The sequence below is a fragment of the Sminthopsis crassicaudata genome, chromosome 1 (genome assembly GCF_048593235.1).
Source record: "Sminthopsis crassicaudata isolate SCR6 chromosome 1, ASM4859323v1, whole genome shotgun sequence".
Taxonomy (NCBI): domain Eukaryota; kingdom Metazoa; phylum Chordata; class Mammalia; order Dasyuromorphia; family Dasyuridae; genus Sminthopsis; species Sminthopsis crassicaudata.
In genome coordinates, this window is record NC_133617.1 from 19,051,651 (window position 1) to 19,067,947 (window position 16,297).

The following is a 16,297-nucleotide window of genomic DNA, read 5'->3' on the forward strand; positions in this document are numbered from 1 at the left end:
CTGTCTTCTGACCTGGAGACTTTAGCTGAGATGCTATCTCATCTCCATAAGAAGGAGAATGGGCTTTGCCATTATAGTTTTTAGCTTAAAGCCCATAGGCTTTTTTTTTTGTATATCTTTTTTAAAAAAGCAAAGATCTCGGGTTTCCAGTCATTGGATTAAGGAAAATCCTGAAATTGGTTTTTTCCTTTTATTATAACAATTATCCATTTTTTTCTGAGCCTTTATTCCAATGGATGTGTTTGTTTTTTTGTTTTGTTTTGTTTTGTTTTCCAGAAGGAAGATTATTCTGTTCAGGTGCTAAGATCTTAGGAAGATAGAACATCTTTAGCAAATTAATGCCTTCAGGTTTAAGTTTCTTTTCTTTCATCTCAACTTTGTGGTCACCTTGGACAGCGTCTCAATCTTATAAGCATTTAGGTTTATAAGCATTACCTTATAAGCATTTAGGGTTAGAAAGTTCTTGTGACATTCTATTTAATTTCCATTATTAATATCTTGTCAGTGTTGGTGTTTCTAGAAAAGTAGCAAGGGTTCTCTGTGGATTCTGGGTCCCCCAGTTTATCCACCTTGAGTCCCTTTTGGTCTGCCATGCAAACAAAAAGGGGAAAACAAAGGAACAAACTAAATCTAGAGGACAAGGCCATTGTTTTCTCCCATCCTAACCCCATTCCTGAATTTAGTGTGTGTGTGTGTGTGTGTGTGTGTGTGTGTGTGTGTGTGTGTGTGTGTGTGTGTGAATATATATATCTCTCCAGCTTAGTGGCAGTAGATAGAGCTCATACCTGGAGACAGAAAGACCTGAGTGCAAATGTGACGTCAGATACTCACCAACTATATGACCCTGGGCAAGTCATTTAATTTGTTTGCCTCAGTTTTCTCTTGTATTAAATGGGGTAATAACAGCATCTACCTCCCAGAGTTGTTGCAAAGATCAAATAAAATATTTGTAAAGCACTTAACACAGCATCTGGTACATAGTGTCATACAAACGTTAGCTATTATATTCAGACCGTGAATTCTTATGTGAATTTCAATATGCTTTCATTATGGCAAGGGCTTTTTTGTGTTATATACTCAATAATTTCTAACAAAAAGGTAATGAATAAAGAGCTGTCCTTGGAGTTTCAGGGAGACCTCAGTTCAAGTTCCATCTGTGATAGACAGCCTTGTGTGATCCTAGGGAAACCACTTACCCTCTCAATCTAAAAGCTATTAAAGCAGCAAAGTAGGAGTTGATCTGAATTGTAGAGAGTTTTGTGTTTTTTTTACCCAGAATCTCCTAAACCAATCATATCACAAGTCCAGTTCAACTCACACACCCATATCAGATGCTTAATTGTGCATTTCAGGAATATTTATGGAATTAAATAATTTCTAATTGTTGAATCTCTATTTCTAGCAACCCCCTCTACTCACATTTCCACCTCATTCAAAAATTAGTCACTTAAAGTGACAACATAATTAATGTACTTGTAATTAGAATAGATGGATTTCAGTCCCACCTCTGATACTCGTAAAGTGTACTCATAAGCATGAAAGTAGTTCAGTGAATGTAATAATAGACACAAGAGTCAGAAAAACCCGAGTTCAAATGTGACCTCAGATACGTACTAGCTATGTGATCCTGAAAAAGTCACTTACCTTTTGTTTATCTCAATTTCATCATCTCTAAAATAGGGATAATAATAGTGCCTTTCTCCTGAGTTGAGAGGAACAAATAAGGTAATAATCAAAAAGCATTTAGGTACCTGGAACATAGTAAGTGCCATATAAATGTTAACCTATATTACATTATATTTTATTCTAAGGGCATCTAAGTATAGATAGAGTTCTGGGCCTGGAGTCAGGAAGACCTGAATTAAAATCCAGTTAAAATCCTCAAACACTTCCTAGATGTGTGTCCCTGGGCAAGTCACTTCATCCTGTTTGCCTCAATTTCTTCAACTATCAAAGCAGCTGAATAAACCATTCCAGTTTCTTTGCCAGAAAACCCCAAATGGGGTTGCAAAATATTGGACATGACTGAAATGACTAAACAACAACAATAACAAATTATTATTATTAATCACCTTACTTCTTGAAGTATCAGCTTTCTTATCTGTAAAATGAGTATAATAATAATTATAGGTTAGACATCACTGGATTGTTGTAAGGCAAGGCTTTATAAAATGGTTTTGCCCCTGAACCTATCCAAATATATCATGGAAAGATTATAAACTGCATTATTGTAGGGAACTCAACATATTGAAATCACAGATATTTTGGAAAATTTGAGATTTTGAACAGAACTGTTGTGATGCTCCCTGGAGACAAGATTAAGAAAGTGCTTTACAAACTTCAGTCATGATATCAACTTTAGGCATGATGTCAATATCCACTATCTATATCTATATCTATATCTATATCTATATCTATATCTATATCTATATGTATCTATATCTATATATATAGGGAAATATATATAGATATAGATACATATATCTATCTATCTATCTATCTATCTATCTATCTATCTATCTATCTATCTATCTATAATAATGGATATTGACATCATGCCTAAATGTGAATGTGAACATATAGAAGCACTGACATCTTCCCTATGTGATTGCAAGGTGAGTTTGCCTCTTTCTATTCCTACCCACCTATTAACATTCTTTTTATCTTTTCAGTTTTTTTTTTCATTTTTAGCTTTTTGTCATTCGAGCCTTTGCTGGTGGGTCTTATACAGTCCTATCAACCTTTCTCTGGTTTTACATTATCCAACTACTTTGAACCCTCTTGCACAAGATAGCTCATTTCCCAACTCCATGATGCCTTGTTGACTTTTCTTAAGATGTTCTCCTCCTTCAATTTTACCTATTAGTGTTTCTAGTTTCCTTCAAACCTCCGATCAAATCCTTCTTTCTACAAGATACTTTTCCTCAACTGTTGGTGCTTTGTGCTCTGAGATTACCTCCTATCTAGTCTGTGTATATCTTATAGGGACCTTGTTATTCACATGTCGTCTTCTTTATTAGAATGTGAGTTCCTCAAAGGAAGGAATTTTGCCTTCCTTTGTGTCCCCAATATTTAGCAGAATGGCACATTACTGAATGCTTAATAGATAGCCATTGACTGGTTGATTGACTGATTGACTCTTGTCCATCAAATCTGGCTTAAACACTTATTCACTGTATGACCATGTATAATTTGTCTACAATATGTCCACACTTATTGTCCCCTCCCTTCCTTCCTCCCCTCCCTCCTCCCCTTCCTTCCTTCCTCCACTCCCTCCTCCACTCCCTCCCTCCCTTCCTTCCTTCCTTCCTTCCTTCCTTCCTTCCTTCCTTCCTTCCTTCCTTCCTTCCTTCCTTCCTTCCTTCCTTCCTTCCTTCCTTCCTTCCTTCCTTCCTTCCTTCCTTCCTTCCTTCCTTCCTTCCTTCTTCCTTCCTTCTTCCCTCCTTCTTTCCTTCCTTTCTGCTCTCTTCCTTCCTTCCTTCCTTCTACAGAGCACTTGGGAATACAGAGAAAGCCTAAACCGTCCCTTGACCTCGAGGAGCTTACATTCTAATGGGATGAATAACAGGGCCATAAGTAGAAATATACAAGATCATACAGGGCTCTGATGCATCCATGTCAAGACAACCATTTTATAGACTGCGATGCTAGAGAGGAAAATCAACATCCCAGCTCAAGTGTAAAAACAACGCGGGGGTGGGGGGGTGGGGCGCAGGGGGGAGGAGAGAAGAGGGGGCGGGAGGAAGGGAGGGGGCGGGGTAGTCGAGTGGGAGGGAATGGGCAAGTTTCTGCTAGCAGCAGAGCTATCTCCGCCCCCTCTCCATCTAGCAGCCTCCTCTTCTCTCCCCTCTCTTCTCCTCTCCAGCTGCTGCTATTGCTGCCGCTACCCTCCTCCTCCTCCCCCTCTTCCTCTTCCTCCTCCTCTTCCTCCTCCTCTTCCTCCTCCTCCTCCGCTGCTCTCCCCTCGGCCGCTTTGTCTCCAGGGTGCCCTAGCTGCATCCTTGTAGCTGTGGGGAGCTGTCCAGCAGCCCCGCTCCTGAACGCCTTCCCAGCCGTCCATCCCCTCGCCATGTAAGGGCCATGAGAACACCGCTCCCCACCGCAGCCTGCCATGGAGGATGATGTGTTCCAGCTGAGACAGCTGCCGTGAGTACCACCGGGGGATGTGGGGAGACAGACAGATGTGCGTGCGTTCGGCAAGAGCCAGACCGCTCTGGGCGGGCGGCATCTGGGCTCTTAATTGCCCGGAGCCAAAGGAGCCCCGAGAAAATGAGTTAGGCCCCGAGGAAGCAGGCCATTTTCTCGGCTGGGGAGCCAAGTTGGGTTTCTCTGACTCAGTTCAATTTTCCCCCGCTGCCGATGGAAAGATAATGTGGGGAGCAGGGATATTGTCTGGGGTTCTGCCCAGTTCTGGAGGGATGGATTAGCAGGCATCTGTCAGGGCTGGGATTTAAGGAAGGTGGAGCAGCTTATTTCAAATGCTGAGAGCCTCTTAAAAGCCTGGACATTTGCCCTTAGCAGCTCTTCACCTCCTCAATGAATGACTTCCAGCCTCTGAAATCTTTCTGCAAGGTCTGTCAGTTGGGAATGATAAAAGATGTTTGCAAACAGCATTCTCCCCCCTCCCCTCTCCCCGCCTTCCTCCCTACCCCTTCCCACCAAGATTCCCATCAGAGAGGAAAAGATGGGGCAGAGGGCTGTTGTTTATGAAGCGTGGGAAGGGGAGGTCTGGACTCAGAGCTGATTATCCTAGATATCATCCCTAGGAATCGCCTGCCTTTTTTTTTTTTTTGAATGAGTGGAGAGAGGAATTTTTTTAAACCCCCCCAATGAAGCCCACCTTAATCCACTGGCTTAAAAAGCAGTAGAAATCCACTGCTTAAAGGAAGTGATTGCTTCAGGGTAAAATAAAATTGCCCTGGAACCCTGGGGAACACTCTAAAGCAACTGCTCCAAATTGCTGTCTTTGGCAGGGGGCAGGAGTGGGGGGCGGGAGGGGGATGTTGGGTGGAGGGGATGTTCCCTCCATGCAGATTTCCTAAGATGGGAATAGAACTACAAGGAGAAAGCAGTTCTGTGGCCGTTCAGCCAAATCTCAGCTTGCTGAATGAGATTCCATTTCGACCTGTCCAGAACCCTTGCTTATTACACCTTCTGTGGGTGTCTTTTTCTCCATTCAGCTTTTAAAAATAAAATAAGATGTTTCTTTGGAGCACTTAAGTATCCTCTAAAGTCATTTTGGGTGTGGGTGTAATTGCTTCCATAGTCAGATATTCCATCCAAATACTGTTCGACAAGATGATGAGGAGTGAGCAATTCCATGAGGATTTCACTGAAGAGGGTACCTTGTAATTTCTGTTTCCTCCCCAGTGTAAAATTATTACATTAGATGGGGCGGAGGAGGAAAGGAGAGGGTGACTGTGCTGGATGTGACATGAAGGCTTTTATTAATAGAATGATGCTAATAGACATATATTTTATTGTTGAACACAGAACGATTTCATAAATAATAATCACATCGGACATTATACCAAAGATGGCCAGTTAGAGCTGCCAAAAGCTGGTTGTCAGATGAGATATGAGAATACCGAAATACAAGTACCTGAGTGGAATTTATATGGCTGAGTTACAGAACTATGAAGCTGGCAAAGGGACCTTGGAGACCAGTTTACAGGGAGGAAATTAAGGCCTCCAGAGAGGGCAAGTAAATTGCTTAAGGCCACACATTTTCTATGCTAAGAGCCAAGACTCGAATCCCTTTCTTCAAACCCAAAGCTTTTCTCCCCCTCCATGTTGCCTACACAAAATAAGTACTCTCTATTCCAGTCAAAAGTCAATTCCAAGGGCCAATAGAAAAAAATAGCCCCAAATTAAATCATATTTAATCAATATGGGCTCCTGATGGCATAAGGGAATATGTCTATCCATGATATACGAAATTGACATGAGATTGTAATTGTAATTTTAAAACTTTGTGTTCTGTAACAGATCTGGCCACATTTCCCCCTCATTCAAAAAATTTCAACAGCTCCCTATTGCCTCCAGGATAAAATAAAATTATTATCCCTACGATTTTTTTTTAATCCCCCCCGCCCCGGCATTTAAAGCCTTCCATATTCTGTTTTCCACCACCAGCCTTGTTAGTCTTGTTTTGTATTATTCCCCTTTATACACTATCTATAGTCAAGTTGACATGTCAGCTGTACCTTGTATAGGGCATACTATCTCTAGCCTCTTTGACTTTGCACAATTCATCAAGCATGCCAGGAATGTCCTCCATCCTCACCTTTGCTTCTTGGAATTTCTAGTTTTCTTCAAAGCCCCCAAACCTCTGGGACTGCCTTCCATATGAGATCTTTCCTCATACCCCAAGTTGTTAGCTTTCTCTGCCTCTTAAAATCATGTTGTTATTATTTTTACACTCTTTGATTTACTCCCCTGGATATATGTTGTAGCCTTCAATGGTATGGAAGTTCCTTGAAGGCAAGGAGTATATCTTTTTGTCATTGTATTCTTCTCTGCCTCCCACATAGTAGGCAGACAAGAAATGTTGGTCGAATTGAATTGAAATAACTTGAGTTTCTAAATATTGATGGAAGTTAGTCAACTACAAAATAGTAGATAGGTTGTAAAAAGAGTGGAGTGTTGGGCTTGGAGTCAGGAAGACTAGCGTGTCCAAATCCTTCCTCAGAAAATAGCTATGTGGCCCTGGTCAAGTCACTTAACCTCCCAGTCTCAGAATGAGGACATCAGTAAAATAAAGATAATAATAGCACCTACTTGACAGCATTATGAGAATTAAATGAGGTGATATTTTTAAAAAATACTATATGAATGCTATCATTAGAAAAAAAACATGGAAAGTATGTGTGAGAGAGAGAGAGAGAGAGAGAGAGAGAGAGAGAGAGAGAGAGAGAGAGAGAGAGAGAGAGAGACTCTGTGTGTTAGAGAGAGACGGAAAGTGAAAGAGGGAGATCCAGAAGGATAGAACAGCTAGGTGTGCAGTGGATGAAGTACTGGTTTTACAATTAGAAAGACTCATATTCATAGTTCAAATCTGGCCTCAGACTTTACTAGCAGTGTGAATCTGGACAAGTCACTTAATCCTGTCTGCCTCAGTTTGCTCATCTATAAAATGAACTGAAGAAGGAAATGGCAAACTACTCCAGTATCTCTGCCAAGAACATGGGATCATGAAGAGTTGGACAAAACTGAACAACAACAAAATGAAGGAGTAGATGGTCTCTTGGGGCCCTCCCACCACTGACATTCTATTGCTCTGGTTTCTAAGGTTCATTTCAGTCCTAGTATACCATATTCTAATGTGCTTATGGTTCTATCATTTTTTGTTCTAAGGAACCTTCTATCTTTGAAGTTCCATGATCACACATACAAACACACATACACACACAAACTTAGAATTGGAAGGGAACAAATATTAACTCCCTTATTTTCCAAATAAGGTAAAAGAATCCCAGAGAGAAGTGAGTTGCTCAGCATGGTACAGCTAGAAAGTAAGTAGCAGAGTTGAAATTTGAACTCAGATCCACTGGCTCCAAATCCTGTTCTCTTTTCCTTGTACAATGCTGCCTCCCAGGTCCTTTCTAGCTTTAAATTCACTATTCCGTGTCCTTAGGTTCCCTACAAACATAAAGGTTTATGAACAAAACATGAATAAAATATCCACAGATTTTCTGAAGAGTGACTAGATTTCAGCAAGTTTGCAGCACTTGTGAAATTTGCAAATGACTCAGGGGATGCCTCCTTAACCAAAGAAGTTGCCTGAAATTACTTGGATATCTCTGTGCTGAATCAAAAAAAAAAAACTGACCTTAAATATAGAAGAACATTTAGAAAACATGTTAATGATTTCTCGTTCAGTTGTTTTAGTTGTGGCCAGCTCATCCCAACCCCATTTGGGGTTTTCTTGACAAAGAGACTTGCCATTTTCTTCTCCAGCTCACTTTACAGATGAGGAAACTAAGGCAAACAGGATGAAGTGCCTTGCTCAGGATCACACAGTTAATAAGCATCTGGAGCAGGATTTGAACTCAGGAAGACTTTAGGTCCTTCATTCTGCCCATTGCTCCATATAGCTGTACATTTTAATTTTATAAGGCCCCCAAAAGTAATTGTAATCTATAAAACTACATTTGAATGAAATCAGAATGAATTTTGGAATATTTGACAACAATTTATCCTTAAAACTCAGCTTAAAGAACCACTCTACTCCATGTGTCACAGTGAATCCTGAATTAAGTAGCGTTTATGCCATCTTCCATGCATGGTAAAGACAGATTGCAGACTAGAGATTTCTTTGAAATGTGGTGTAGTGGAAATACTGCCGGATATGGAGTCAAAAGATCTAACTTGAAATCCTACTTCTTCTTAGTAGGTATGTGGCATTGAAGAAAGTAAATAAGCATTTATTAAGCACCTCCTATATGCCAGTCACTGTGCTAAGGATTTACAAATATTATCCTTATCTCATTTGTATTCTCTTTTATAACAACCCTGGAAAATAGGTGCTATTATTATTCACATTTTACAGTTAAGGAAACTGAGGCCCAAGTGATGTGACTTGCCCACAGTCACACAGCTAGTAAGCATATGAAGCAAGATTTTCACTCAGATCTTCCTAAATCCAGGCCCAGCATATTACCCATCATGCCTTGAGCAAAGCACTTAACCAAGAAGCACTTACTGCAGGTCAGGAATGGTGCTGGGCAATGAATGGGGTGAGGAAGACAAAAGTACAATTAGAAAAAAGTAGAAATGGGCCCTGCCCTCATGGAGCATTCTGTAACAGTGAATGATATATACATTTGTAAGTGCAACCTGACTCCCAAAGACCACTCTCTCCTTGTGGGTGGAAATCAGCACCTGAGCCCCTGCAGTGGGGGGAAGGAGAGCATCCCCTCAAACTCCCTCAGTCTCTTTGGCAGTAGCTTTGGAGACTTTTGGCTTCACCCCAAGAGAACAGGCAGAAGAGACCAACCCCACTTCAGGTTACTGAAGGGAAAATAGACTGTGGGAAGAAGCTGACACGAGGAGTTGACTGTGTCCATCACATCCCTGTTCCCAGCTTTCTTCATGAGTGATTTTGGAGAACTTGTCCTTGGATGAGATTTAGAACTCTCTTCTAATGGAGCTGAGTGATCCCCTTCCCAATAGGAGAGAGCTCTTTGATCCTCTATGGTCTGGTGTGTATTCTCCTACATATCCCTTCTCTGGTTTCTGTTTTGTTACTAACTTGGATAAGTGGATTTCTTTCCTAATTACTATGTGTGTTCATTATGGAATTGGAATTTGATGTGAAAGGCTCAAGCCTTGGATATAAAAGATCACTTTCTCCTTTCCCCATTAAGAAATAGCTATCAGAAATGTAGTTGGAAGCTGAAAACCATATTCTCTTGATTAATAATCTTTAAGGGAGTAAATAAATATAATTCTAGCTAGGTTTTCTCTCTGTGTGTGTCTATCTATCTCTGTCTCTTTCTTCCCTCCTTTTTAACTTCCCTCTCCCTTTTCTTCTCTTCCCTCTTTTTCCTCCTCATCCTCATCCTTGTCATCATCATCATCATCTTCTTCTTCTCTCTTCTCTGTCTCTCTCTCTTTCTCTCTCTCTTTCTCTCTCCCTCTTTCTCTCTCTCTGTCTCTCTCTCTTTCTCTCTCTCTTTCTCTCTCCCTTTTTCTCTCTTCTCTCTCTCTCTGTCTCTCTCTCTCTTTCTCTCTCTCTCTGTCTCTCTTTCTCTCTCTCTCTTTTTCTCTCTCCCTCTTTTTCTCTTTCTCTTTCTCTTTCTCTCTTCTCTCTCTCTCTCTCTCTCTCTCTCTCTCTCTCTCTCTCTCTCTCTCTCTCTCTCTCTCTCTCTCTCTCTCTCTCTCTCTCTGTCTCTCTCTCTTTTCTTATTCTCTCTAACCTTTTGCTTCCTGGTAGGAATTAAAAGCTCCTTTGGAGAATGATGGGAGAAGAAGAGGCTAAGAGCTGAAAAAATAGGAAAACCAGATTGTGAAGAATTTTAGATGCCAAAAGGAGTTTATATTTGCAACCAGAGGTAATAAGAAGCCACTGGAGCTTACATATGAAGTATGATTGACATAGCCAGGGAAGAATGTGAGAGGAGAGAAAATGTTATGTAGCCGTGCTTCTTCTTTCAGTAAATCCCCCCCCTCTAAGAGCTACCGTAGTTCAACTGATTGATTGATAATGGGTAATATAAGCAACAGTACTAGAACTCCTCAGCCTCTTGGTGTTGTTCCTAGAATCCTGAAGGGATCAGTAGTCAACTTCCCTCTAGAGATCCTAACTAATGAGTGGGAATGCCTTCTTTGGGAAATGGCCTAAAAAAAGTGCTACATTCAGGACTGAATATTCCATTTTTAGGAAGAACATTGACAAGGTGTTGTACATTTAGAATAAGTATGACAAAAGGCATTCAGATCATGCTATATGAGGAACAAGCAAAGGAACTGGGTGACGATGAGCCTGAAGAAAACAATTAGAAGAGACATGAGAGCCATCCACTTTTAACTTTTTGAAGAATTGTCCCATGGAAGATACAATAGACTTAAACTCAGAGGCCAAAATAGAAAAAAAAAAAAACCCTGATATTGCAGAGAGAAATAGACTTAGACTGGATGTCAGAAAAATTGATTTATTTTGAGAGTTATTCAAAACTAGAATCAACTATCTTGGGAAGTTTCCCACTCTTCAAGCCAAGTGGGAATTTTATTGAGGTATGTGTTGGATTAGGCATTTTTATCAATGGGATTTCACGAATTTGAATGGAATTAGAGAGGGAAATTCAGAAGAGCCAGAGTCTTCAAGGAGAGCTTCCAAAGGGAGGCAGAGAAGAACAGAATAATTATTCTCCACGAGGGAAATGGGAGTAAGGAGGTAGGACTCGGCATGTCCTGGTGGTGGTACAAGGATGTGGTTCTGATTAGAGCTAAGAAACCATGGTAATGAAGAGAAGTGAATTAGCTTACTACTACATGCCAGACACCATGCTAAATGCCTTACTAATTTTGTCTCACTTGATCTTCACATCAGCCCTGAATAAGTACTAGTATAACCCCATTCTATAGTTGAGGAAACTGAGGCAGGGGGAAAAAATGTGACTTACCCAGAATAACACAGCTAAGATATGAATGAGGTTGGATTCAAACTCAGATTTCCTTTATTTGGGTTACTCGAGCACTCTATCTGATTACTTACTTAATTTCCATGACCTAATGAATATTCCAAAGCCCCAAAGCTCTCTATAACTAGATTTACCTGCTTATAATTTTACTATTTATTTATCAGTAGATAATTGCCAGAGGAAGTTTCTTATCAGGAATCAACTCCCTACCCCATTAAAATCAGAGGGGTATTTAAAAAAGGGAAAAAAATACTGATTTGGGAGCTGGGGATACAGATATAGTTAATGTTGTAGTCCCAAGACCTGTGTTCCAATCTCAGTTTTGCCATTTGTTTTTTCTATGCCTCAGTTCCCTCATAATAACAAAAGTTAGTAATAGCTAGCATTTTTGTGAAATAGTTTGACAGATATTGTTTCATTTGATTGTAAAATTGGTGTTATTATTATCCTCTTTTTAACAATAAGAAAATTGAAGCACAGAGTGATTTGTATGAAAGGGTGGCCCCTTTCAGCTCTTGATGGAATTCCTGCCTTCAAGGAGCTTAGCTTCTTCTGAGGTGTGGGATGAGATGGGGATAAATTGTTCCCAGATAAATGGACATAAGGTTATTTGAGGAGAGAGGGGAGGTGGAGGAGTGATCAGGGAAGACTTCTTGGTGGAAGTGGCACTTGCATCACCTATGGTAGAGGAAGGTTCTGAGGGGCACTGATGAAGAGGGATGCTTTCCAGAAGTGAGAAACGACTCAGACAAATATAATGGCAGGCAATGAAAAGTTGGGCTTAGGGAATGGCTCATAATCCTGCTGTATGCAGTTCAGAAAGGGCAGTAACATGGAATAAAGCTTGAAAGATAGGAGGCCTTTACCTACCCAGGAAAGAGGGGAAAGACCTCTGAATATATTATTATTGTTAGCCTTCCTCTCCTGTAGGAGTAGTGATGACTGCATTCATTCTCCTGGGGTTAGGCCACCTGGATGGAACAGGGGATAATGCTTCCCTAAGACTTTTGGGATACCTTAAGTGTCCAGTTATCCCTTCTATATCACACCTTGGCCCATTGCAGTTTTGATATATTGTGGATCAGCATAAAAAATTAAATGTGAATTTGAGGGGAGTTTTGTAATGTTCTGTTTCTCTAAAATGTAATCGTTCTCTGTGAGCAGATCTCTTGGGGAGTTTCTGGAGGCAGCCTTCGTTTCAATTCTGTTCCAAAAATCACCAAAATGCAGCCAGGAGTTAAAGTCCGGATTCTTTATTGGGTCCTTCAAAATCCTGAATCTTTTCCTGGGGTCCAGCTAGCTTTCTTAGAGGCCTATCTCTCTCCTTGATTCCCAAGAGCTCTAGTCCAAATGTCTCCAGCCAGCATAAACATGGATGTGGGAATGAATCAGACTCCGCCTCTAAAAGTGTGGAATTATGGGTTTCTGCCTTGTGAATCTCCCAGAAGTCAATCCTATTTGTGAATCTCCCAAAGTCCCTGAGTGGGCTTTTCCTTTAGATGTGTGAATCTCTTGGATTTGCAAATCTCCCCACTGAATCCTGGCTCTGAATCTTCCCTCAGAGAGTGGGCTTGTCCTTTTCTATGCTCTCTAAAAGTATGATGTCTAATGTGTGAACCAATGATCGAGCTCCTTTAAAGGTGTGAACTGAGTACATAAGTACCTTGTCTCAAATTCTGGCCCATAACATCTCCTTGTAGGATCAGATCAATCATACTGAACCATCAGATAATTATATCCATTCCAGTGACTTAGCACCTTGTAAGAATTCTAATAAAGTTTAGTGGAAGCTGCAGCTGACATATGAAGGCCAGCAGACAAACAGAAAAAAATTGAGAACTCAGAAATACATAAAATATATGTATAGAATTGAATAACATAAACATATTTTATCTTTTAATACCATAATAATTCAGACTTTTCCGGTATGAAGGGAAGGCCTAAAAAAAATTGGATTTCCAGATCATTGGGGGGGGGGCATTGTACCTCTATTTCCCAGGTTCACCAGGTAAAAATAGCTTTGTCATAGAAGTACCTCTTTCCAGCATCAGGAGTAGCCCTCAGCTCTGAAACTAGTTGTGCTGACTTCCATTCTAAGCAGGGCTGCCCTGCTGATGAAGGGCAAGAGGTCCGCCATGGTCTTTCTATCTTAGCTATGGAAGCTCCCCAGCTGCATCCCTGCCTGTGGCCAGCCATACAAATGTCCCTGGCCTAGAGGCTTTCACTGGACTGCTGCTCAAGGGCATCCAAATGGCTTCCCTGCCTCTGATGTACTTGATGGACCTTTCAAAAGCACACCGGCCAATCTAAAAGGAGTTCACTGGGAAACTGTCTAAAGGTCACTGTTGCCAGCCTGGTTTTTTATATAACTTTCTGCATTCATCCTCCTTCTCTCCTCTCTTGCTAGCTCTTAATACTTGGAAACCATATTCCGTGCAAGATTCATTCAGATGAGGAAACTGAGCCACAGAGAGGGGCATTACCCAGAATCACACAGGCAGGATGCAGTAGAGGGACCAGAACCCACAGCTTTTAATGCCAAATCCCGATCTCACGTGCAACTTTTTCAAAGCCTCTGTTTCCTCATCTTGAAAAGGAGTACCTCCCAAGATAATTATAAAAATCAAATAAAATTATGTATAGGATTTTTTTTTGAAAAGTTGATGCTCTCAAGAAATTTTGGAACTCAAAATTTTATTAAAAAAATGAATGTTATGCATGGGACTGCCTACCATTTAGGGGAGGGGGTGGAGGGAAGGAGGGGAAAATTCAGAAAAGAAGTGAGTGAAAGGGATAAAGTTGTAAAAAAATTACCCATGCATATGTCAAAAAAAGTTATAATTATAAAATTAATTTTAAAAAGAAAAAGAAAAAAAGAATGTTAAAATTGTCTTTACATGTAAGTAAAAACAAATTTTAAAAATTAAAAAAAATAGTTAACACTATAAATGTCAGTTATTATGACATCACATTCTTATCATCTCATTCAATTATGTTTGGCTAGAAACAATGTTGGTTCAAGTTTCTCTCCTGCTTTTATTTTAGATTGAACGCTCTATGTGCTAATGTAAGGGTGGACAAAATAACTGCTTTTTGTAACTGAATATTATTAGTATGATAGGATCTTAGATATAGAGCTAGAAGGCAGGTTAGAGATCTTTAAGGCCAAACCCCTCGTTTTACAAATGAGGAAACTGAGGCTGAGAGGTGAAATGACTTGCCCAGGGTCATACAGATAATAAATGTCTGAAATGGGATTTGAATTTGTATTCTTGACTCCAATTCTAGTACCCTAACTAAATAATGCTGCTGCTCATTATCAATATCATCACCAATGTCATCAACAACATCCTTGTCACTATCCTTACCACCACCACTACCATCATCACCATTACCACAATCATCATCCCAATCATCATCATCACCATCATCATCACCACCATCAGCACCTTCATCATCTCAATTATCATCACCATCATCACCACCATCAAAATCTCACTTGACGGAGTTCAGATATAAATAGTCTGGGGAAAACTTGCTTCTTTTGTGTTCTTTTATGTTTCATGTTATACAGACAATTATTTTTTTTTGTTTTTTTTTTTATACAGACTATTACAAAGTAGATAAAAAGATTGTTATTATTGTTGCTGTTAATCTTATTTGCATCTTTTCTAATCAGATCAGATGGTCTTGGGAAAAGTTGACTTTTCTTTTATATATTAAGTGGTACAATAATGAGAGCACAGATAAACTACTTCTTGGTGTTCACTAAAAATGTGAAGATGTCAATTCATTCTCTCCCGAGTCCACTGAAAGCATCTTCTGTACAATAGCAGTAGCAGACAGATGGATGGGGATGATGTGAACCTAAGCTTGTTCCTAAAAGCTGGTCTCCTCAGCTATTTTTCTATACTTTGAGAGTGCTGCTCTTGTTGTTTTCCCACTTGGAAATTGTATATTTGAGGGATAATGATATCTAGGAATGTATTGGAGCTAGGTCAGACTAGCTCTTGAAAGTCAATGATTATTTTTTCAGAGTGATCATTTATATCTCAGAAAATACTATAGATCAGGACTTGATTTATTGTTTTCTCGATTATCCAAATATAAGAAAGTGATGAAAGAAATATGAATAATACAAGCTCAATATAAATGTGTATCATGCACATGTTTTATTTTTCAGAGAGCCAGTTGTTAAACATTTATCAGCAGACCTTTGAATCTATTTAAAATGTTGGGTTTGAGTTTTTATCAATCAGTGTTATCCAAAAATGATTATGGGAAACAGTTTGATCTGAAATGATGATCTGGTCCCAATCCAATTTATTGTTTGAGTTCTCCGGGATATTTTGAAGGTGTATTTATGGAACAGGGATTTATAGTCTTTAAGTCAACAAAGATGATGTATAATTCTGACATAGAATTCTAACCACCAGGTCTGGCCTTGCCGGGTATTCAGTAGGTGTTAAATTCTTAGTTTGCAGTTTTGTGTTGCATAATCTCTAGCATTTCTTTGTATAATCTATATTGATCACTAAAACTGGTTCCAAGGATTATCCCTAGTTTCTTATGACAATGGCCTGGTCCTGAATGGCGCGCGCTGTTCAATGTTTCTTTATCAATATATTGATTGATATATTATAAATATATATTTATATGAATTTATATATTATATTAAATTATAATTAATAATAAATTAAATTTTATTATATTATTATAATAAAATATTAATATAATAAGATATATTGATTGGTTGACTCACCCAGAGAGGACCTTTCTGGGATCCCTATCTGAGATACTAGTCGTTTCTTTGGCCTCCATCGAGAAGGAAACCACTTTCAATTTGGAAAATCCAATATCATTTTTATTACTGTTGTTATTGTTATTATTATTACTCCAATGGTACATCTAACATAACAGTCCAATAAATACAATACAATCTGAGTATACAAGGTACTTTGTTAGGCTCTGGGGACACAAAAATAAAATAGAAACCAGTTCTTGCGCTTATGAAGCTTGCATTCTACCATGACAAACTGGTTCCTTACAAGTACCTGCTGATAAATGCATTAAACCCAAATATTTCTAAATACAAATTTTGGGAAGAAAAAGGGACTCCAAAACTTACATGCATGAATGTGTGTGTATATTAA

At 39.4% G+C, this 16,297-nt stretch overlaps 1 protein-coding gene across 2 annotated transcripts in view; it reads left to right on the plus strand.

Moving 5' to 3' along the window:
* Positions 1-3,796: 3,796 nt before the first annotated feature.
* SVOP (SV2 related protein) overlaps positions 3,797-16,297 on the plus strand; it is a 58,667-nt gene continuing 46,166 nt past the window's right edge. The window contains exon 1 of one of the 2 annotated variants that reach the window (XM_074295643.1): positions 3,797-4,146. In XM_074295643.1, the coding sequence (XP_074151744.1) occupies positions 4,112-4,146 (35 nt within the window). In that variant the 5' untranslated portion in view covers positions 3,797-4,111. The remainder of the gene's footprint in view (positions 4,147-16,297) is intronic. The other variant, XM_074295632.1, reaches the window with a different exon arrangement.